Source organism: Daphnia pulex, chromosome 11 (genome assembly GCF_021134715.1).
Source record: "Daphnia pulex isolate KAP4 chromosome 11, ASM2113471v1".
In the NCBI taxonomy this organism is placed as follows: domain Eukaryota; kingdom Metazoa; phylum Arthropoda; class Branchiopoda; order Diplostraca; family Daphniidae; genus Daphnia; species Daphnia pulex.
In genome coordinates, this window is record NC_060027.1 from 1,593,752 (window position 1) to 1,616,975 (window position 23,224).

Sequence of the window (23,224 nt, forward strand, 5' to 3'; positions counted from 1 at the left end):
TGATGTTAGAAAGAGAAAAGGAAACTTTCGGTTTTGGTAGTCGAGTACAAAAGTCGATAAACAGATGGCTCCTTGAAATATAATACTGCCAGTTGTGACGTAACTTTTGATTTGAATGTTCATGACTCACGATCGACACGAATAATCGGCTCGCAGGCGGCGGTATCAATGCTAACTTTGAATCAATGAATTTTTTTAAAAACAAAAGATTTTTCATTTGAATTGATTATGCACACCGCCCTACGTCATACGTGGGAAGTATCTTTATCACGCCGTCCGTCTGAGCTGCTGCCGTTACATATGCTAAACTGCCGACGGGCATAACGAGATGCGCTCGAAACTTTTTTGAATTAGGCAAATTTAATCAAATTACCCGAAAATTCATAAATTCCCTTTATTTTTTGATGAATTATTCCGTTGTAGCCTTGAATGTCTTTGGCTGAACGGATAACGAATCGGCTGTTTTTCTATATTTCGCCTGTTGTTATTCGGAACCGGTTGTTGCGATTGTCGATAGCCGCTGGGTTTCACGTAGGAATAAGAAAAAACCAAACCAATCACGAGTTATTCAATCAGGCGAGCAAATCACCTGCACATATATGCCGTGTTGGGTTCAATTAATAACACGGCGGCGGCTTATTTGTTGTCCAAAATTCTCTAGGGTCACCCACCGTGACAAAAAGTTACGCAAGGTGACTGCTGATGAAGCCTGACAAAGGAATTTCAATAGGTTCGTGTACTTGAGCTACTTATTTATTTTTACATCTGTTTGGCTTTGGCGCATTTGCCCAGTTTTCCTTTCAGACCACCCTGTCCACTTTTCCTTGGTTTGGTGATTTCTTTTGACGATAGCTCATAATCTGTTTATAGTCCGTCTGCTATTTTTACATAAAAGACATTGTATACTACCTACTACCTGCAGGATGATTGCGCATTTTATTTCGCCTTCCGGCTGTCGAAAATTTTGCGCAGTCAGAAAGTTTTTCAACCGATGCAACCGCGACCTACTTTTTCTGCCACGTAATAATTTTTGCTGTGTCGTTGTTATATTTTGTCATGTAGGAAGTTTGAAAAACTATGGGAAAACAGAAAGCTGATCGTTTTTCGAATTTTTATTCCGGCGTCCTTCCCAAAAAGAGATTACGCCCAATAAAATTTATTATATTCCCTTTCGGCTTCCAATATGGGGTTAATGGGCGAATAATGTGAAAGAATTTATCACCGGTTTTGTTATTTTTTATTGCGAATATAATATCGATTTATTAAAAGATCGGTTCTTAATTACATCGATTCATTAGGGGAAACAGGTGTCGTCTGCTTTGTCATCCTTGTCAATTGTCTTTTCGTTCGTTCAATACTTCTTTGTTATTACGAAAATGAGACCAAGTTTAGGTGAGAAATGAAAGGTTTTTGAAAGTGAAATGAACAGTGACAAGAAACTTTAAAATGTCACCATCAGGTAAATGATAATTTGTTACTAAATAGTAAAATACGTCCGTAATGGTATCCATTGGCTAATCTTGGAATTCTTTTCTCCCCCGCAAACAGTTGACGCAATGAGAACTCTCAACTTCCCACGTTGAGAAAGCCTTCGAAGTCACCACCACACCTGTTTCATCTGAAGGTTGGACACAATTTGAATCTTTGTTTATATTAAGTCCAGCGTATCTAACCGTTGGGGTTTCCTGTGTGCTGTAATGGATTTCATGCAGAACTTGTGTGTGGTGTGGGTCACGTGTGTGACACATGGGTTACTTCAAAAGAATTTTATTGGCATTGAGCAACACCACAGCTATCTCTCTCTCTACGAGTCCATAAATGTTGTGTGCTGTTACGAAGAACCCATGACACAGGCTAAAACTCATTTCCAGCTTCTGAAGTTTAGGTCATGAATAGAGCTAGTTCTAGTTCTAGTTGCCTTTCACTTATTACTTAGTTGGAGAAGCCCAGTTAACATCTCTGTTTGGTATGAATCTCTCGATTCCGCCTTAAAAAAACAATCGCCCAGTGTGTCAAGAGCTTGAAGTTGAAGGCTATATGATAATTTCGAATGTGTAGCCAGATAAAAATCGACCAACACTCACGACTCACCTTAAAAAACGGAAGGCAATAAAAGCATCCAAATAATAAAAGCTTTAATTCCTAGAAGGAAATCTTTTTTGGGGGGGGGGATAGCCTGCGAGCGAATTTGGAGCTTTTAACCCGTCAGAAAATAAGAGTCAGTCACGTTTGGCATTTGATATGGGCGCGAACCTGATTCCCAATTCCACCTCCTTTCATATTTGATTGAGAACGAAGCGCCTTCAACTCGAGATCAACTCATTTATGGAGATTATTTCAGTTTATCCTCTTTTTACTAGTGAATATTAAATGCAGGTCAGGGATTTCTCTTCCAAAACAATTGGAACACGGTTGATGGACAATCGACTGTGTGGGAATGTCTTATAGTCGCTCTCGAGTCACAGGTGTGTCTCTATGGGTTGAGCATGAAATCATGGGCTAGGTGTGAATTGGGTTACCAAACTACAATTACCTTCATTAGAACTGGTGCAATGTCCATCATGGGCAAACGAGTTCATCCCGCTGTTCTTACTTGATTGGCAAATATGTTTAACTGTGTCAAGTTTATTTCACGTCAACTGTACAGGATTTGTCAAGGCATAAGGGCTCTCCTTTTTCAAAAAAAATCTCGTTTTTAAATGTTTAAATGCCTCTAAAAGGGAACGCCTTTTTAATGAAGGAAAATTTTTCGAATAAATAAACCTGTCCGAAAGTCGACAAAATCCAAATTGCATGCCCAAGTCATTGTTCCTCAAAGGACTGGAACAACCAAGCAGCCGAGTAAAAGGGACATTTCAGAGCACAACGCGCAACCAACAACCTTGCAGTGGGGTGGTTGGTAGTACAAGGCCTTAGAGATTTGTTTCTTTTATTTTTCCCACTTTTTTGAAACACACATGTGTGTGTAGCAACAAGTCGCATAAAAAGGCGGTCACCCAAAACAGATTGATGTTATTCTCCCAGTTATTGTTGAAGCGGCAAGTACTAACCCAAACATCGTCATGCGTCTTTTCAGCAGCTTAACAATGGTAAAATAAAATTTTACAATTCAATGTATTAAGTGAAACGGTGTGCAACTAATATTCTAATTTTGTTTTTGTTTTTAGCTCTTCGTTGGAGCATTGGTGATGGCCACCAATCTGAGTGAAGTTGACGCCTTTGGCGTCCGCCAAAGTAACACAATGCCAGGAGAAGAAGAACAACATTCTGAGATGTCTGCGTCTGAAAGCGTAGCAGCTCCGGTGGTGATGAATCGGGGTAAAGTTAAATTCTCAATGCCAAAGTCGCTAATGATTGCCGCTGCTGCACAAGCTAACAATAATCCGGTTCCGAGAACTCGATTGAATCGTGTCAGAACGACCGAAGCCCCCGTCAATTCAATTTCAAGAGATTCGGCTGAAAAAGATTTCTCGCTGGAAGACCAGAAAGTGAAAACGACAACTTCGAAAGTCATCTGGTGGACTACATCGACGCCCAGTCCGATTATTTCCAGCGATTCCAAGGAACAAGACGACACTGTATCCTCGGAGAAGATGACACTGTCGATCAAGTCGGACCGCGTACTGCCGGTTAATCGTTTTAATCGTTTCCGTACGACCCCGGCCCCGACTCCAGCAGTTACCAGAGATTCGATTGAACAAGTCGAGGACGACAGATTTGTTCCGGCGGTTGGCAGGGCGGTGAACAAACCAGCGATGCCTAAAAGTCGTTTCAACCGCGTCCGGACCACAGCAGCCCCTCAATTGATCTCGAGAGATTCGCTGGAACTCAACGATGTTTCCTTGGAAGTCGTTCGAGTCAATCCCACGGCATCACCTGCGTTGAATCGAGGTAGAACTGCGTCCAGGGGACGCAAAATAATGAATCGATTGAACCGCACCCAAACGCCGGTGGAGACTACAACAACAACAACAACTCGCAATTTCATTCTTGCCGATTCTAAAGAAGTCGATTTATCCTTTGAAGATGTCGCTATCTTGCCCACAACCACACAGGCTCCAGCCGGAATCGAAACGACGACCATTGGTGACGAAGTCACTACATCGTCCATTTTTATCATCTCCAAACAATCTGACGAGAGAATCGATTTATCAACGGAACTTGACGACATGCTGACAACAGTCGCCATCCAGGGAACTACCACGGTCGAGTCGGAAGAACTCACCGGTACGACTGTTATCCTGGCCAAGCAATCTAACGAATGGGATGACCTGGATGACATTCTCCTTCTTCCAACGACAACAGCAACTGCCACAACAACACCAGCACCGACTACGCCAGAAATGGCCGCAACAACTCTAGAACCAACTACAACAGAAGCTGTTACAACAACAACAACTACTACTACTACAGCCGCACCGGTAGTCACCCGACCTCAATCCAGAGGAAGAGGTAAATTCCAGCAAGCGAACATCTCTACCCCTAATCAAATTTCTAGAGTCAATCGCATCCGCACAACCATGGCGCCCAAGATTTCCGGAGATTCCGACGAGCAAAAGGATTCGATTATCATGGCAGTTTTGACTACCAGCGCTCCAGTCTCAAAAAGTCGATTCAGTCGGGTGAGAGCGTCAACAGTTCGTCCTCCAGTAACCGAAGATGCTCAGAAAGAAGCGCCAGCGGCAGCAGCAACAACAACAACCCGCAGTCCCTTGTTGGGAAATCGTTTCAGCCGTTTCAGGGCGTCGACGACGACCACAACTGCCGTTCCAGCAACCCCTAAAGCCGTTGAAAGGGAAGACTCTGCCCCGAGGAAATTCCAGCAAAAGAAAAGTCGATTTGGCAATAATGCCAGACCGGGCGTAGTCCGCGTCTCCGTAGATTCCGGCGAAAAGGACACCATTCTCATTGGTGACGTTATGAAAGTGAACAAGGCCAATAATGTCGTCCTTGTCGCAGTCGACTCATCGGACGCAGTTTCACAGGTGACGAAGGCGATTCCGGCAGCTGTTCGCAATCCGGCGGCGGCGTCCAGGAGGAATCCAATGGTTCGCGGCAGAATGACGACCGCCCGGCCGATTGTATCCAGACACTCTGGAGAAGAAAACGTGTCCCTGGAAGATGTAGTGTTCAAGATCAATCCATCAGCAATGAAGATCAACAGTCCATCCGATCCGGCGGTTGCTGCTCCAGTGGCTGAGGTTTCCTTGATCACTCGACACTCTGACGAACAGGTCATCGTTCCTGTGCCAGGAGGCTCATTGTTGGTGGATGTCAGCGACGAAATGCCATCCGCAACAACTTTAGATCCCATCTCCATCGAGTCTGCGGAAAAAGATGACCTCACTATGGTTGTGGATTCTGCTGGATCGCCAGTTGCAGTCGTGGTCGACTTGCCGGACATTAGTGATGAAATCATCCCCGCCGTAGTCGTCCCCATGACGACCACCGTCAATCCCATTTCCAGGGAGTCTGAAGAGCTTCCAGTAGTTCAAACGAGGACGAGGAAGGTTGTTAATCGAGGCCGGCTGAATCGAAAACCCATTTCCCAAATTTGAACAACCAAAACCGGCAGCCCGAATATAGTCAAAAACGATGACGATACGTTTCCTAGACCCCCTTATCAAAATCTAACATAACCCTGTCGAGTGTGTGTAATTGAACATTTCCCATTTAGTATCCATATGTATTTGTTTATATACGGATCTGAGAAATCTTGTCGCTATTACAAGTACTCCAATTAAAACCAAAAAGTCAGTCCGTCTAGATTACCGTAGTATTCCCTTATGTTGGTTTCTGCTGGACTCTAATCTTTTTTTTCTCTCGTTTAGTGAAAATAATTAATTTATTTAATGTGGAAATAGCGCATTGACGATTGAATAATTATTATTTCTTGTCTCTTTCTCAACGCGCATAAGCCAATTGACGATACACACAATGTCTGCGACCTTCAGAGTCACTCGTTATTGGGGTCTGGGCTGGCGTGGCAACAAGTCGAATCAGCAGTCACGCATGTAATAACCTCGTGTGATTGCCACGAAAGCGCACGTCTGTATTCCCCCGCGGGTGGGTGACATTCGGTTGGAACGTTTTGCGCAATATTTCCATTTTCAGTTTCATGATTTCTTCTGACGTGGATAACCAATCTAATTACAATGTACCGTCCGCGCAACTTATTTGATCTTGACATTTGCTCTATCGAGAAATCGTTGGCGCATTAATATGAGAAAATCTGTGAGTCGCAACATCACTTTGGTGAATAGAGTTGGTATTTAATTTGATGATTGGATAATTCAAATTCTTTTCGTATTTTTTCAAGGGTGGATTGGATGTTATGTAAGAAGAGCGAGGCGGTTTCCTCCCCCTGGGGCCACTATTTTTCGATTTGAGATGGGTGGAGCAAGGTCGATAATTAATGTATTCATCTAGCAGGGAATTTGATGGTGTTGAACGGAAAAATGCCCTTCATTACCCAATCCGCATTGTTTGATCTTGTAAGTAGGAATCCACAAAAAAATTCTTCCGCAAAGATCAACAGCCACTTCAATGGCCCAGAGCCAATTTAATTCAAACAATTATACCTTACCGACAAAAATAGGATGTCAATAACACTCGATTGTCATCAAGGTATTTCGGTGGCCATCTTGCTTTTAATTGAAGTGCATTCAAAGAGGGTGGATACTATCTCAAAAACAAGAAAACCTGCCTGGGAAAACAAAAAGGAACACACCCAGATTAAAATACCAGTTCGTCTTTTCCTGTTTGTCCTAAACTCTGGTCGACTGAAAAACTCCCTTTGGTAAATTTAACCTTGCTGCATAATAATAAGTTTGAAATATCCGTGAGGTTTTGACTTACGTGCGATTCGCATAAATAGCCAATCCTCCATTAGAGGAAGATATACCATTTCCTCAGTCAGAATAGAAGCAGTGCTTCGCCAATGGACACCATGCATCTCGTCATCCGCACAACTATGGTAAAGTATCTTATTGTCGCACAGTATAATTGTTATGTTTTTACAATAATTGTGATTTTACTAATCATAAGATTCTTGCCGGAGCGTTGGTGCTTGCCAATTTCGGGGTAGTTGATGCTCTCCCTATTTCCAACATTGACGTAATCGCAGAAATTGCTGAGGAGGCCGGCTCGGACGAAGGCTTGCTAACTATACCTGTTGCAACTACAACTAGAGCATCGTTATTCCATCGAAGACAAATGGCGTTGAGAGATTTTATAAGAAGTAGAACGCTGACGACAAAAGCTCCTGTTCGGATTAAACCTCTACTTTTCCCTGTCCGGAGAAACACCAATGGAAGCACGGTCTACCTCTTGGATTCTTTCAACAGTCGAAATAAAGAGGAGACTGTTTTTCAAATCAGACCGGACTTGACAAAACCAACGGAAATTCCCCCGGAACTAATGGCTAAATTCCCGATTATGTCCAATAGGAATCATTTCAACGACTATGAATTCAATCGGGTCCCTGTGACATCGCCTGCTGAGAAATACGAGAAGTATTCCTTTCAAGATTTAATGCGGATTCTCAAAGAAAACGATACAGTTGCGGGGGAACAATTGAGGACTGCTAATATTTCTTTTGATGGAATTTTCGGATATTCCGGCGAAAATGACTTCTCCTTGGAGCCTATCGGTAAAGCATCAGCCAAAGGCGTATCCTGGGAACCGTTAAAAGAAGCCGTTTTGCATTTTCTGCAAGCACCAGCGTCAGGTAAGCTGTCTTTCGACGCCAACAGTACAGAGAGTCTCGAACTTCCAGGAGAAATTTCCACTGAATCTGATGAGTTCTTCGAACCGAATAAGGAGACCAACAGTACGACAGTTGAGGAACTGGAGGTTTATACCTCAGCAGAGTCAACTACGGATTCCGGGAAAAAAGAATCGACCAGTACGACAGATGAGGAACTGAAGATTTCCTCAGCAGAATCAACTACAGATTCCAGGGGAAAAGAATCGACGAAAGTTGAGGAACTGAAGATTTCCTCAGAGTCAACTACAGATTCCGGGAAAAAAGAATCGACTACTGAAATTTCGCTGGATTCAATTTTGAATTTGAACTTTTGGGAACTCTTGAAAGAAACACCTTTACCATTAATGCCAACAGCTTCAACAGCAGCAGTAGAAGTATCCACAGAACCGGTTACCATATAAACTGAAAAACCAAACGTCGTTTCCACCGCAAAGTAAACGGCTATGTCGACTTATTAGCCTTCGGGGACTTTGGAATCCTTTTCGTAATTCAATCATTATGCACCATGTACATGTTATTTGCAATATCCATAGATCAGTAAATGTTGATTGATAACATCTCGAAAATAAATTATTTAAAAAGTATAATATTTTTAACTAAGAGAAAATGGTGGATACCACTAGAAAAAGGAAAACAAATTAATGCAACATATGGCCGACGTGAAGTTTATTGGCTGAGGCATGGTGTATTAGTAATACACACTAATACACCATGGCTGAGGTGCACTTTGTTGGTTTGTTCCATAACGATGTGATAACGATGTTGACCTCTAGTACAATCTTGAGCGTCGGCATCTTTTAATTAAATATTGTAAACTATTATTATATTATAGAATCAAGATTTACGTTTCTTCTTATTCATTTCTGTTATGATTTTTTTTTAATGGTATGAGCTTGAGCTATTTGAATCTGAATCTGAAAACAAGCCCGCCATTATAAATTAAAATGCCACTAGGTAGCGGTAGCTATAGATCTTATTGCAATCCAAAAGTACGCGACATAGCCAAAAGTCGTGCGCAGCTTACGCCGATGCGCACCACTGCGGCCGATAGCAGAACTAAACTTTTTATTACGCTTGAAACCAAACGTAGGCCCAATCCTTTGTTCGAGAACCGTCTGCTTGTCGAACAAACAACAAAGGATTGTACCAAGCGGCCTGAGCATGGTCCCCTCGTAGAATAGTAGATTGACATTGACTAGATTCGTAGTCGTAGACTGGTCGTAGACTCGTAGTCCCATAATAAAAGGCTGTACAAGTGCCGACTCGTGCCGACTCCTCTACTCCTTAATTCTCATTTTCGTAGTCCAAACGCAGTTGGCGTCTACTATAGAAGTAAGCGTCCTTGGTCGTGCTTGATTGTTATTTGAATCCAAGTTTTGTTAATTTACTTAACCTTAGACAAAAAAAAAAAATGATTAGTCCTACACGATGCCAACCCCTGAAAAATTTCCCACTCTACTACCCATTTGGAAGCACTCGAGTTCTAAACGTTCTGAAAGATTTCAAAGATCAAAGCTTTGGTGAGAAGACTAACAGTAAAAGTACTCAGGTATTTGTTTAACATGCTTTTAGTTTTAGTGTGATCTTAGTCTTACCATGTTGACCATAATTAATTTATCTAGGTTCTCTTTCTTGGATCTGGGGACATGAGGGAAACTCTTCAGGCAACAACAGCTGAGCATGTCAACAATCTTCACTTCCATCTTAATGATAATTGTCCATCAATTGTGGCTCGCAACATCATGATCTTGAAAATTCTGTCAGCTCAAGGTTTTGATCCCAATAAGGAAGAAGATTTCAGCTTTCTGTGGGATGTTTGGTATAATACCGAGTGGCCAGAGATCACTAGAAAACGATTTCTCATTGTTTTAAATGATCTGTTGGATGAGAAGTTACCAGAAAATGTCCTTGTTCCTGATCCAAATCATTACAAAAGTCTGAAGGAAATCTGGAAAGTTTGGCACACTATTTCTTCAAGAAGCCAATCAGAATCTGAAACGCTGTTGTGTGAAGCCAAGAAAAAGAGGTAACTCAATTTCCATTACATTCTTCAACTTTTATCTAAATTGAAAATATTTACATTCTAGATCTGAACTTCTTGTGACATCACACGAATTAACCGTGGTCTCCCCTCGGAATTCAGATGAAAAAATAACCCATGCCAAAGCTTATTCAAGAGCAGTAAACGAGATCACCCAGTATGTAATGAAGCAAAATGCGATTGGAGACCTGAAAGACTCTGTGGGGCGGATAATTGAGCAGGAATTTCAAGCGTTTTACAAAAGAGGCACCTGCCGAATCAAAAATGCATTGAAAACGGTGTGTATAAATCCGACGTTTCTAAATCCTGACACTGAGCAATGGCAAGTCGACTACTCATTGTGCCCTTTCCTTGGCTATCTTCCATTATCGCAAGAAGAACTAATAACGTCAGTCAAAAACAAAATTCTTCTACCCACCTGCCAAAAAATTCTGAAAAACACAGTGGATTCCTACCGAAGTCGTGTTGCAGACATCCAAGTATTTTTCCACTTAGAAGATGCCCTGGAATTTTGTTTCACGGACGCAAACAAGTTTGACGTCATCGACTGTTCTAACCTCGTAGATCGTGTCGGACTTGCCAATATCCTCAACGCTGCAAGTGGAAAATTGTCGAATAATCCGGGAGCCATTTTGTTTACTGTAAGTAGGGGTTGGGCTGAATTCACTCCTACTGTAGAGATGTACGTCGAGCATGTTCTTTGCTGCCCTTTGAGGATGATCCCCACAATTTATGGATTAAAACTGAATGAGCACGTGGAACTTGGATCTCGGTGTCCCCCCAGTTTGCATTTTGCCGTCCCGGCAAACCTTTCCTGGCAGAAAGCAATTCCTTTTCAGAACATTGTTATGTCTCCTTCCCCCTCTTTGACGGATTTTTTGAACAAGCTGGCCCAGAAATGTTTCGTTGTCGAGTGCTTTCCAAACCCCAGTCAGGTTTTAAGTTATCGAATGGCGTTGTTAGAGAGGCATCATTTCTCTCCGTTAACATTTCACTACATCGTCAGCTCCATGAATCAGCGCCTTGGAGGAGATGACTGGATTAAAGATGCTCACCTATTGGATACTTCTCCCCTTTTCAACATGACAAGACGTACATTGGATGCCTGGGAAAAGGGCCTGGAAATTTTGAAGATAACAGCAGAAATCCCTATCAACTCTATTAATAGAGATGTATTAAAGGTTTTGATTCCGCAATTGGGTTTAGCTACTTTTCGCTTGGTTCTCATGCCTTGTAGTGCGATAACCAGCAATTTTGTTCACGGAATTCTTCGAGAGTATAGACAAATCACTTTTTCCTATTCGAGGGAATCTTACGTCATCGAAAATTTTTCTCTAGAGATGAAAGAAAAAAGCGAGAAAATTGTTGCTACCTTTTTAATTGCGTCTGATCACAACCTTCCTGAAGTGTACTGTGTATACGTGATTGAAAGTGCGAATCATCTTCCTGTGCTCAGTTTCGGTTCTCTGAAATCCATGCACACTGAAAAGTTTCATCTTCATTACCCGTTTTCTCGTCCAACACCTTCCCCTGTTGTTGTTCCCCGTCCTGGGGAATCGTCAATAAAAGTCACCAGCTGTATCGAGTCCGAGAATGAATTTAAACTGAAGATAATTTTCGATTGTCACCAAAATGTTTCAGGTAAACTTTTTGGTTTTATTCCTAAGTTAAGAGTTAAAATTTCTTTTTCATTTGATTTCAGGACTAACACTTTCCACAGACCAATCGGAACCTTGCCAGTCTGCCCATCAAGTGACTCTCTCTCTAAACCAGCCTTCTAAGAGGAATTCTTTGACGTTGTCATTTCCTTATCCTATTCTTGTCCCCGGACTCTGCGGTACTCTTCGTCTTAAAAAAAATTTTAGTGAACTTAAATTGAAGAAAGGATGGTGGGATCCGTGGCCAGTTGAGTTCCAGTCGAACGAAGAATCGAAATTGAATATTGATTCTTTGAAACCTTGGGAAAATCATGCGAGCCGTTCCATTTCGGAAATTGGCTGCACCGCCTTGGATTTCCATCTCAATCTGCAATTTAACTTGGATTTTAAATTGAATGATCCAAGGCCAAAAGATGTATCTCGGGTTATAGAACCTTCCCACTGGAATTTGAGGGCTGAGCAACGGAACGAGAAAGAAGCTTTACAATCTCTCCGGAAAAGGTTCAGTTCGCTTCTTCATCACAAACTCGATTTTTTTGGCATTCAATCACCTGGATCGTTAACTACGGATTGGTGCATCATGGCTTTAATCCACAAGCCCCTTCTCACATCTCCTCTGGGCAGTCCGGTTCTATTGTTGACTGTGATTGACAAACAGATGGCTAATATCCTTAAGAAACAAGGGAAATTAAACGAGGAGACATATACGAAGGAACAATCAAGAGCGATGAAGAGTGTGTCAGGGAAATCGGGAGAAATTTTCTATGTTGAACCCTCCGAATTGTTGCTATGGAACTTGATTTTGAGACTCAACTCGACTAAAATCGTGCCTGGTTCAGAGCAAACAAGACTCCTTCCTTCGGGAATGAACAGCTCTTGGTTGTTTGCTACGTTTATGACTCCCCTTTACGTCGATGCTCCTGTTTATTACAATGACGTCCACACGACAACTACCGACGAAAATTGCTGTGGAGCTTGCAAAAAAGTCCCCCAAAATCCGAAGCGTTGCGGTCGCTGCCGTTCCATCGTTTATTGCAGTTTCGAGTGTCAACATTCTCATTGGCCAATGCACAAACTGCTGTGTAAGCGCAACTAGTAAAAACAAACCAGCACATCCCAAGTCCGTTCTTGTTCAATTTTTCATTGTTAATTATGCGGTAAATTTAATTGTTCATACCACAATCTTATTGGAATGTTGATAAGCAAGTATTTTTTTGTTGCCGACTGTTGTTTGTTTTTTCTGTTTTTTTGTAATCGGTATAAATTGTTGTATTCAGAGTAAAATCTTCAGTCAGAAAAAGAATCTTATGGTTACAGTACTGTAAGTTTGATATATCCGAACTCCAACACGCGGCAACAGCAACAGTGACCCTACTTTTTCCATGAGTAAGAATATAGTCTGGAAAAACGTTGCACAACTTAGTTAAATACAGTAAATCAGATAATTTTCCTCAAGTTGATAATGTTTATAATTCTCATTGTTGAGAGAAGAAGGAAGACCTCTCGTTATCCTAATGCTAATCGTCTTGTGAAATTCAAAGAAAATCAGCATTTCTGATTATAAAATGAAATGGGTGATTAGATTTTCATTTTTAGGCTATATTTTTAGAAACTATTTTTTTTTAAATCGTATCAAATTGTTTCACTTATTTTCGTAGATTGTATTTAATAATAATCTAATAGCTTTAAACTCTGTGTCTGTGTAATAATTTCTAAATCAGGCCCTTTTTGCGAGTCGCAAACGAACTCACTGTTCCTTGTGCGTTTCTTTTGGCTAACGATGGCTTTATTTTTCAGCCACTTTGCACATCCTGTAAAAATGTATCGGCAGTTTTGTGTGGTAATTTCTTGGTGATGACTGACGATAACTATTCCACCAACAAAGATCACTTGTTAATTGTTTGATAATTGTTTTTTTCCCTACTAAATCTATTTCACGGAGATGACGAACATTTTTGGTTTATATTTTCGTTTTCCGTCCCACTATCGTCCGTGGATTGTAAGGGCTGTCACTAGGTGGCTAAATATTTCAATGTGTTTAGGGATTGAACTATTCAGCCCTAGTGTGTAGAGGGATGTACTGGAGGGGGGGGGGTCACCACAGTTTTGAGACGAGAAACCATTTGTCGTTCTTTTATTTCCGAGACGCTGACCGATAAGGTTACTTCAGTCATTACTGCTGGGTACATTCATTCCTGAAATTGTTCTTCATAAAAAAAGGTAATTCCTACTCTAATTCTTAATGTTTTCTACGGTCAATTTACGGGTAGCATGGCCTTAAATTTATATTAGCCAATTCAATGTGGCCATGCTTGTTGTACACTTGTTTAAAATGTCGTCTCTTGCTGAGTGTTGCACGCTTCGTCATGTCAAAGTACTTTAGAACAGTACAAGTAATAATGTAGAGTAACTTAATGGTCCTATGACTGTTTCCACATTAAAATTCTGTGATGAGGTTTCTGATAGAAAATTGCGCTGTTTTATTAACAATTATCAATAATTAGTAAACTAAAGTTACATGTCATTGCAAATATTTTCTGTGATTTGTTATGTGAATTTTTTTGATTGAGAGATGCCCTTGAATTGAGCTTGAGAAGATATGAACTTTCATTAAAAATGATTTGAAAAGTGTCAATAACTAATCTAATTTATTTTGTGACAGGTTGGTGGAGATTGTTCTCGATGTGGAATGCCAAATCAACAAGATGAGATACCAAGCCTCTGTGAAGAGGCCTCTACCATGTTGCGTTAAGAAAATGTGCACACTAGGCAAGCTGAAATGGTAACATCTACTTGTAATATGACAACTTCAGTGGGTTAGCATCTTGTTAAATTTTAGTCCATTTGTGTTCTTTGTTCAGAATTTACTCGAGTTGGGCCTAAAATTCATGATTTAGAAGCAATTTGACAACTACCAACTGTTTCAAATAAGCATTTGTGAAAAAATTTTGATCACCTTGGGAAGAGTTACATTTTGGTTTATTTGAGAATTTTTATATAACAGCTAAAATTATCCATTTTATATTTTTGAAATTTTATTGGTTTATTAATGTACTTTTGGCTCTTGCTTTGCAGGTTTCATTGGTTAGAGAAAGTTTGAGCTGTTCATGGTTGTGATGTTTGGTGTGGCAGTCATTTTCTGATTGAGACGTGCACTGAAATGGATCTTCTACAGACTTGCGTGTTGTTTCAACATCATATTTCCATTTACCATGTTGGTGTCCATGCAGAGTTGAGCTGTTGTGCAAAATAACAGGTGTTGCCTCATGGCTTTCTGGTAATTTGTTGGTGTGTTCTTCTGCTACCTGTATCTATGTTGAGGTAATGCTGGATGAAAAGTTTTATTCAATTAATAACTAATTCTCTATTCTCGTTTCAGTTCAATCGAACGGCGCCGTTCCGGACTTGATCCATTGGTGAAGCTAAGAAAATGCTGAACTTCAAGAGATTGATAAATTATTTAGTCTTAGAGATTTTCAAATTCATTTCTCTTCTCTCTTTCCCCAAGTAAACAAAATTTCCTCTTAGGTAGTTGTGTGGATGGGTAATTGCAATGAGATTATATATTTTCTGTGAGAAAGCTCAGTTAAACTTAAAACCATAAAAATCTTGTGTACTGATAAATTTACATCTACCATAACAAACCTGAAATAATCAAAAATACCACCTTGTTATAAAATAATAAAATTATTGAAATCAAAACTACTGACTACATTTTTTTTAATCATGAAACCATTATACAAATAAAATTTTTCCCAAAAATTATTTTACAACGAAATAATCCATATATCCAGCCCAAATTTTTATTAAATTTTAAAATTTGCTTAAAACAACCACCATATATTATTTTACTAAGTCTTTTTCGCAAAAAATTGGCGATGTCCATTTATCCCATGTTTTTTTTGTTTACAAAATTAAAAACAATTTTTCTTATTTTACAATTTTTATTTATTTTAACATAATCACATATATATTTTATGGCCCCCAGGGAGGGGGGGGCCTGTGACTTTCCCAACCGCGATAATAACATGTGCCGTTATTATTTTGTTGGTGCGGAAAGCCGGAATTTTATCTAGCAGTTGTCGACTGTATCAAAACTGACATAGAATCAGTTTGCCACAATCGTATACTGCCCAAGTAAAAACGCAAAAGACGACAGATGAAACCAATTCAAGTCAGAAACTCACTGGCAGAGCAAAACCACAAGTAAAAGGGAATAAGAATATTTCAAATCAGCACCACGGATACCACTAAAGCAAAAAACACAAATGAAAGCAGTTAAAATAATGAAGTCAGCAAATTAGACAAATTCTGGCTCAGCTGCTTCGGAATAACTCCAGCACAGCTACTTCTGGATAACACTGGCACCACATCCTGCATACAACGGTTGGTTTTCTTCATCACACCTTTCACCATCTGGCTGCAGCGTGCAGCGTGGTTGTTGGACCTATTGAAGAAAATAAAAAAATTACCATCAGGAAACACAAGTTAACTGGACTCTTACGACAAAAGATAAGGAGTAAGACCAAACAGAATAGCTTTGATTTCTGCAATTTTTGCGAAAGAAGTAATAGTTGGAAAGGTATTCAAATTTCTACAGTAGCAAAGCAAATTGATCTCTAGTAGTAGTAGTAAATAGTTGTAGGAAATCTGAAAAAAATAATTACTTTTGCTGTTGCATGGGATGAGACGTACGACTGGGTACAGGCAGCGAGACACACGAGGCACGACATTTCGGCAAATGTACAGGCATTTTCAATTCAGATGGCAAAGTGGTAAGATCAATCACCTGAAAATTGACACATCGAGATTTTACATTCCATTAACCTAATTAATTGACAAGAAATACCTTTTCATTTTGGGAAACGTCACGACCGGCTTCTCACTTCTGCTACGTCAAGGAACAAAATGGTCGAACTGGGGCCTTGAGGACACTCGCCCCACCTGGTGGACATCAATTGGATTGCTTGCTTGCTGACAGCACGCAGCAGCTAAACTTGAATTCTTCACGCCTTTCACTAAGTGGCACAAAATGAATCAAGTGAGGATGAATACCAGATTACTCAAACAGCTTTCCCTATGAGACAACACACAAATTATTAACTTGGCTATTTCCGATCATTTTCCGTAACTTATTCAACATAAAAATCTATAATAGTAACAAAAAGTATGGGGGTTTAAGACAACAGATAATAATATTAAAATGAAAAGACAGTTAAAAATTATTGGAGTTCTATTGTCGCGATACAGCCAATTAGTTCTAAAATTTAAGTAACTTACCAACATTATTTAAGTGAAATGAAAATGTACTTGATTTTGGTTGACCAGCAGTATAAGCCGTTACAAATTATTATAAGAGAAGCTTAGGTGGAGTGGATCGCTGATTTCGTTTTTCTCTACACTCTAGTCACATTATTGTCACTCGGCAAAATTTGATAATAGCAATTATTTTGCGATGCAAGGTAGATTTCGCTACATGCAAGCTGCTTAGACGACAGATCGTTTACAAGTTGAGCTTCTCTTTCCTTTCGGACTTTACGCGCGCTTACTCCGGCGTCCGAATGGTAATAGGAAACGGTGGTGAACTTCAGAGGAACTTGTTGCTGAAAAATTGGAAATTTATTAAACCCCATTGGTTTTGTTTTTAACTGAATTTGTAAACTTACGTCTGGCAAAATATTTTCGATGATTTCAGCGAAGGTGGGTCGTTTATTCGGTTGAAACTGCCAACAGCTTTCCATAAGATTAAACAGTCTGTCTGGGCAACCTTCCGGCCGTTGCAAAACTCCGCCAGCCTTCACGTACTCGAGAACCTGGTCATTAGTCAAATCCTGATGGGGATGCGATGCGAGAGTTGCTATTTCCCACAACACGACGCCAAAACTCCAGACATCACATTGGGAGGTATAGAAAACATCACATAGTGACTCGGGTGCCATCCATCGAATGGGAAGGAGCTCAATTTCTTCGTTCATTTTGTAATAACCTTCTTCAGAAATTTCTCTTGTCAACCTAAAACCGCCAATCTTGACGGTAAGATCACTGGCCACCATGCAATCTTGTGCAATCAAACTGCGATGGACGTACTTGTTTTCCGACAGGTACATCATGCCATCGGCAATTTCGATCGCCATCTTCAACATGGACTGAAATTATTCAACGAAATTCATTAGACAATGAAGATTATAAGAGGATGGTCTAGCTAATACCTTAAGGGTAAGCGGTTGACGACCTTTACTGGCGTATTCTTCGTGATCGGGACGATGGGAACGTAAAAAGGATTTCAAGTCTCCATTATCCATTAACTCCATGATGATCAACATCGGCTGGTTTACAGTGACGACTCCCAAAAGTTGAACGACGTGGTGAGCGTTCAAGTTCCTATGGTAATTGCATCAAATGTTATCTAAAAATAAATACAGTTGAAATTAAATGACAGTTTAGTTATTACTTGATGACAATATTTTCTTCTTCAAGTAATTCAATGTGCTCCTTGACGATGGCTCTTGGAATGACCATTTTAACGGCACATTTGACTTCCGGCTGTTTGGGCACTGTGTTACGCAACAGGCCCTCGTAGAGAATACCGAAAGAGCCATTACCCATTTCACGGATAAAGACGACATTATCTCGTGCTACTTCCCATTCTTTGGGGACTTTTTCTATAACCAATCAGAATTGTGATTACAAAAATTACGAAAATACAATAAACAATTTTAAATTACTGCGATGATCTCGATTTCCTAAGACAGTTCCGTAGTTTTTCCTGGTCTTTTTGTGCTTTACCAAGTATCGAATGACAAAACCCAACAATATTAATACAAAACTGACGAGGATAAATATGCCGGATATCAAACCAAGGTCAAATCCGTTAACATTTCCCTGTTTGTTAACAAATGACGCTGGGAATTAAAAGTAAATTTTTGACAATGAGAGAAAATAAAACACACCTCGATAAGGAAGCAAAATTCCTTCGTAGGTTTTCCTGTTCCGGCCAATGAAACCGCTCGAACTTGAACGCAATAGTTGCCCGGTAATAGATCGGTCATTATTTTAGTCCTTTGGCTATTTTCAAAGTCCTTCCGGCGAATGCATTCTTTAACAATTTGGTCCTTTAAGAGACATGTTGATAAATATATTATTCGACCTCATAAAAATATAATAAGACTTGCGTTGTCTGATCGTCTGTACTCCAGTAGATATTTTATAACAAGTCCGTTGGGATCCTCCGGTTCATGCCAACCGATTTTTATTGATGGAGACGTGTAATTCGATTCGTATCTCACTATCCCACCAACGATATCATCCTCAAAATCTGTTTCAAATAGAAAAGCCAAAATTAACAAGTAATTCACGGTAATGATGTGCGAATTAAAACATACCACTCTTTTTGGTGCGAGTGGAAGTCATAGCAGCTGTCGTACTACATAGGGTACTATTCCTGACGGGATCGTGATCATGACAAGCCATCACCTGTATGGTATATTCGGCGTAGTGTCGTACACCGACCACAGTGTAACTCGTACCCGTCACTTTTTGATAAAAAGGGATCAACCGATTATTGCCATCGTACATGTTCGAATGATTTTCAACGGGAGCAATTTCAATTGCTTGATTGTCGATATTTACACTGTATATAAAACAAATTATTCATTATATTTCCATTACCAGAAAAGAAAGAAAAAGAGACTTACATCGGGTCTTTGATATAGATTTTATCATGGAGATAGTTTTTGAAATCCGTTTTGAATATTTGTTCCCTTTCCAATTTTTCTTTCGATTTGGGTTCTAAAACCTTTGGTTTCTTATTATTGTCGCTCAGTGAAAGAACAGCATCTATTAAAAATTTTAAAAAATTTAACCGAATTCAACCAATTGTACGGCAGCGAAAATGTTTACGTTCAGCGCAAGCATCGAGACTGTGATAATAGTCTTGGTCGTCTTTACGCCAACTGCCAGTGACGATGTAATGCGTCACAATCCCGTTTGGATTAATCGGGGGTTTCCATTCTATAACGAGTTCGGAGCTAGAGTTGGCAGAAGCTCTTAAATCTTCTGGCTGATCTGGTTCTATAAGAAAATGAAAACAAACATGTAAGAATCAACATAAAGCAAAAAAAAAAACTTATGACTTATTTACCTGCTGGACTTGTTCTTTCGTACAAAATTGGACTACGGGCACCTACCCGTTTGCCCATTTGTTGCAGTGCGACTGTATACGTTTGGACGTAAATGGCGTACTGAGTGTAAGGCTTGAGATAAGTAATAAGGTGCATATGATTTTCGTCAGAATCAGCATCAAGATTAGCAGCTACATTGTTGACCCTCCACCTTTAAAAAAGGCATTTTAATGAATATCAAGACTACGCAGTAAAAACCACAAAAACTTACCCGTCACCACCACAAGCGTCACGTCCATCGTAATAAGAGACATTTGCAAAAGGAGCCTCGATATAAGAAATAATATAGCCCAGCAATTGGCGTTTATCATCTAACATAGCTCTGAAATTGTCCCAACTCAACAGCATTCCAACAGAGGACTTGTTAACAATAGTGACGTTGAGAACTTGTTCGTCACACGTCGCCTTATCGCCATTGGACCAAGGTGAAATGTCCACGTCCGAGTGCTTAAACGCCAAAGTTCCTGGAACGGTACTGGAGTTGACGAGCTCTTCGATTAAATTCAAACACAACTTGGGATTGAAATGGAACAACATCTTTTTATAGATTGTCAAATTCTGCGTCTTGGGCCACAGCTGCTGCAAATTTTGATTGTCCTGAACAGTCAACGCGTATCTGGGAAAAATAAAATTAAGGAATTTAAAATATTGAAATATTCAGATAGGAAACTAGGCACTTACTCGTCGTCAAAATTTTTGCTCCCACTGGAATGTTTCGGTTCCGGTTTCCCGGTAATGTTCCTGAGACTCTTGAAGAAACTGAGCGACAAGAAGGGAAAGGAGCGCGTGATTTTGAGATTTCCTTTAATCACTTCGATGCTGCCGAGACTCCTTTCCAGTTCCTGGATGATGTTGTCGCCTCCTTTGATCTGCATTTCCAGGTCGCCATCGATTGTTGTGCATCCGCGCAACTTTTGGACCGTTTCGATGTTGCTAACAAACAATCCCTTGCACACCTTGGGACAAGGACCTGATCGAAATTGGAAAATGGAGAAATTGAGGCAAATTTCCAGTCAATAAATCAATCGAGAAATTTACCTTGACAGGGAACGCAGGTAAAATAATGTAGAGTATCATTGTGATTTATTTTTTTTTCCTGAAAGCCTGGCGGACATTCCTGGATTAAAATGAATGGTCATTAAACAATTAATCAATCAATTCGGTGCAATGGTTTAATGCATCACAAGAATTCACAGACGGAAATTCCATTACTTACCAAGATGCATTCCCCCGACTCAGCAAAGACCTTCCAATTCTTTTTGACGTACGGATATTCCTGGACAGATTGGCGTGGGGGTAGCATGGTGATGCACTCGACGTCGGTGACGCATCGCCGCTTCATAAACTAAACACAAGGCAAGAAGAAAAGAAGAAAATATTTTCAAATGAAAGTGGCGACGATTGGATTCCCTTCCAAACTGGTCGACGTGCACAGGAAAGAGCAGCTCGTGTGTGTTTGATGGTTTGAATGTAATTGAATAGGAACAGATAGTTAAACAACCAATTGGCGACGGCGGATCAAGTGCGCCCGCTCCGCAATTCGAAACTAGAACACGTCCAATGAACGAGGCCAAGAGAGAAAGTTTCCTGCAAGATGTGGAGGTGAAAAATTCTTACCAAGTAATGGCCAGGAGGACAGACGGATCGGCATTCGCCGTTGTGGATGACGTGTTTGCAAACGTCGCACTGGTTGCTCTGACCGCCACTGCACCCACCGGCGCACTCCTCGTGACAGCAGCGCATTTCGGACGGACGCCCAACTTCTGTTGTCGTCACGCTGCACGCTCCACTGACGCATTGGTCGCACACTATCAACGATTGTTAAAAATTGAATGGAATATTACAGATATTTGTTAGGCGATTAATTGACCTTTCTGGCACTCGTCGTTGTTCCAACAAAGTTTCTGGCCATCTCCACCGGCTGGGCAACGATCCTGGCATTTTGGGCATTCACTGATCTTTTTATTATCCTATAAACAGAAAGAATGGAATAACAATTTTTTATCAGATTACAACAAACTGACGTACTAACCTGAATTGAATGATAAAGGCGACCGGAATAACTAATTCGATCCCAATCGATCGATTCCACGTAGCAGAGATTTGGATTTTTCTCAATGAGGACGGACCCGCGCTGCAGTTCCGCCAACGATTTCAGTCCAATTTCCTGTTGGGTGAATCCGAGAATCGACCAAATGTTAAAACAAAGAGATCGACACGACATATTAACAAGAAACCCCAAAGAAAAAGAACGTACCTGTAGTTGCATGAGTTCATAAACGACGAATGAGAAATCGAAAAGGAGATGCTGGCCGCGGATGACGGCCAAATTGGGAAACAGTTGGCCGATGGAGCGTAGGCCTAAGACGCGGTAAAAGAGCAAATAGCCCGTGATTTCCCGCAAGGCCGGGAAGCTGCGGTTATTCAAGTCGCTGGCAAAGTCCAAATTTTCCATCAAAACAATGAGAAGGTTGCCTTCAACCACTCGGCAGCCCTCCAATTGCGTAAATTGTTGGGGGCCATTTCTAACTTCTATACTGCGACAAACTGGTTGAATCAAGAAATAAATCAACAAAATTAAATTCCGGTGGAAAGTATTGTGCCCAGCATAACATTGAATGGATAAAAACGTGTCGTCAAATACTTACTCTCTGTCTCTCGAAGAGGCTGATAGGCGTCGATGGACGAACTCAGAGGAGCGAGTATAAATGGGTCTCTAGTTCCTAAGTTCCCGGCTCTAGCTCTAGTTCTTAATCTTAAGGGTAATTGATGCATTGATGCTTCAATCACTTTAAAAAGGACCAAGAAAATGATCAAATTGGCAAAGGAATTGTGAAAAGCAATTCTTAATTCCGCAGACATTCTAGAATTAAATGTGCCAAGTGGTGTAACATTTGGTATTTACTGGCCACCCTCTAGAAAATACTTCACGGCAGTAATGAATGAGGTTCCTGCCACAACTGGTGGTTCTTCCTACCAGCCAAGGTTATTATATTGAGTCGTGGAATCAATCAAGACAGGGGATATTCATGCAAATAAGTGCCAAATATCAGATGGCTGCTTCACAGTCTCTGATTTCAACTGGACTGTTGTAAACAAGTCGATGATGTAGACTTTGCCCGAAAAACATGGGAAAACCAAGTGCCTTTGTGCATTGGACTTGAATTTCATTTGACTTAGACGTAGTCAGTTGCATCGATCAGCATTTCCGTAAATTGATTTGCTTCTCTTTCTAAGAAATAAAATAATCAAGAAAAAAACATACCATTGCTCTATGCTCTTCTGGCTGGCAACTGGAACCAGAGATATTCTATCTCTACACGAGTTTGAAACTTTGAACTACTCAGCGGTCCGAATCATCCGATCATCGACCGCTCGGAGTTCCAAAAACAAACAAATGTTGCCGCTTTGCAATAATAAATAACCACTGCGCAATGTTGACATAAAGTGGTTGTGAAATTTCAATTTCTGCTTTCACGAAACCATGGCAACGCTTTAAATAGAGTTTTAATTTAAATTTATTTTTACCACCAACTTTATAGGCTTTTCCACTTTATTGGAGGAGGCGTGAGCACAT

General features: G+C 40.4%; 4 protein-coding genes and 1 long non-coding RNA gene across 7 annotated transcripts; 4 read left to right on the plus strand and 1 right to left on the minus strand.

Moving 5' to 3' along the window:
* The first annotated feature begins 1,020 nt into the window (after window positions 1-1,020).
* On the plus strand, window positions 1,021-5,947 carry LOC124207720 (mucin-5AC-like). The gene is made up of 4 exons (XM_046605312.1): window positions 1,021-1,459; window positions 1,549-1,624; window positions 2,970-3,089; window positions 3,168-5,947. Exons 3-4 carry the CDS (start codon window positions 3,063-3,065, stop codon window positions 5,556-5,558), a joined length of 2,418 nt encoding a protein of 805 aa, XP_046461268.1. The 5' UTR covers window positions 1,021-1,459; window positions 1,549-1,624; window positions 2,970-3,062; the 3' UTR covers window positions 5,559-5,947.
* Window positions 5,948-6,016: 69 nt separating this feature from the next.
* LOC124207729 lies at window positions 6,017-8,349 on the plus strand. 2 transcript variants are annotated; one of them, XM_046605332.1, is made up of 4 exons: window positions 6,084-6,234; window positions 6,320-6,494; window positions 6,628-6,976; window positions 7,048-8,349. In XM_046605332.1, the coding sequence occupies exons 3-4, from the start codon at window positions 6,941-6,943 to the stop codon at window positions 8,167-8,169; spliced, it is 1,158 nt and encodes a 385-aa protein (XP_046461288.1). In that variant the 5' UTR covers window positions 6,084-6,234; window positions 6,320-6,494; window positions 6,628-6,940; the 3' UTR covers window positions 8,170-8,349. The 2 variants fall into 2 exon arrangements, with proteins under 2 accessions (XP_046461287.1, XP_046461288.1); XM_046605331.1 differs by having other exon boundaries at window positions 6,017-6,799; window positions 6,878-6,976.
* A 523-nt stretch (window positions 8,350-8,872) lies between these two features.
* Window positions 8,873-12,922, plus strand: LOC124207716. Of its 2 annotated transcripts, XM_046605305.1 has the most exons (5): window positions 8,880-9,100; window positions 9,167-9,317; window positions 9,391-9,794; window positions 9,856-11,450; window positions 11,512-12,922. In XM_046605305.1, the coding sequence occupies exons 2-5, from the start codon at window positions 9,180-9,182 to the stop codon at window positions 12,561-12,563; spliced, it is 3,189 nt and encodes a 1,062-aa protein (XP_046461261.1). In that variant the 5' UTR covers window positions 8,880-9,100; window positions 9,167-9,179; the 3' UTR covers window positions 12,564-12,922. The 2 variants fall into 2 exon arrangements, with proteins under 2 accessions (XP_046461260.1, XP_046461261.1); XM_046605304.1 differs by having other exon boundaries at window positions 8,873-9,317.
* A 671-nt stretch (window positions 12,923-13,593) lies between these two features.
* Window positions 13,594-15,166, plus strand: LOC124207747. Its single transcript, XR_006880114.1, has 4 exons — window positions 13,594-13,687; window positions 14,130-14,249; window positions 14,543-14,788; window positions 14,847-15,166. It is a non-coding gene; the product is annotated as an uncharacterized LOC124207747 (long non-coding RNA).
* Window positions 15,167-16,684: 1,518 nt separating this feature from the next.
* On the minus strand, window positions 16,685-22,643 carry LOC124207715 (insulin-like peptide receptor). The gene is made up of 20 exons (XM_046605303.1): window positions 22,296-22,643; window positions 21,905-22,194; window positions 21,680-21,814; window positions 21,518-21,617; window positions 21,265-21,455; window positions 20,864-20,992; window positions 20,686-20,764; window positions 20,329-20,617; window positions 19,859-20,263; window positions 19,608-19,798; window positions 19,367-19,537; window positions 19,162-19,303; window positions 18,850-19,097; window positions 18,640-18,782; window positions 18,418-18,579; window positions 18,193-18,349; window positions 17,919-18,129; window positions 17,677-17,848; window positions 17,134-17,613; window positions 16,685-17,070 (listed from the first exon to the last, which is right to left on the minus strand). Exons 1-20 carry the CDS (start codon window positions 22,507-22,509, stop codon window positions 16,864-16,866), a joined length of 4,116 nt encoding a protein of 1,371 aa, XP_046461259.1. The 5' UTR covers window positions 22,510-22,643; the 3' UTR covers window positions 16,685-16,863.
* Window positions 22,644-23,224: the final 581 nt, after the last annotated feature.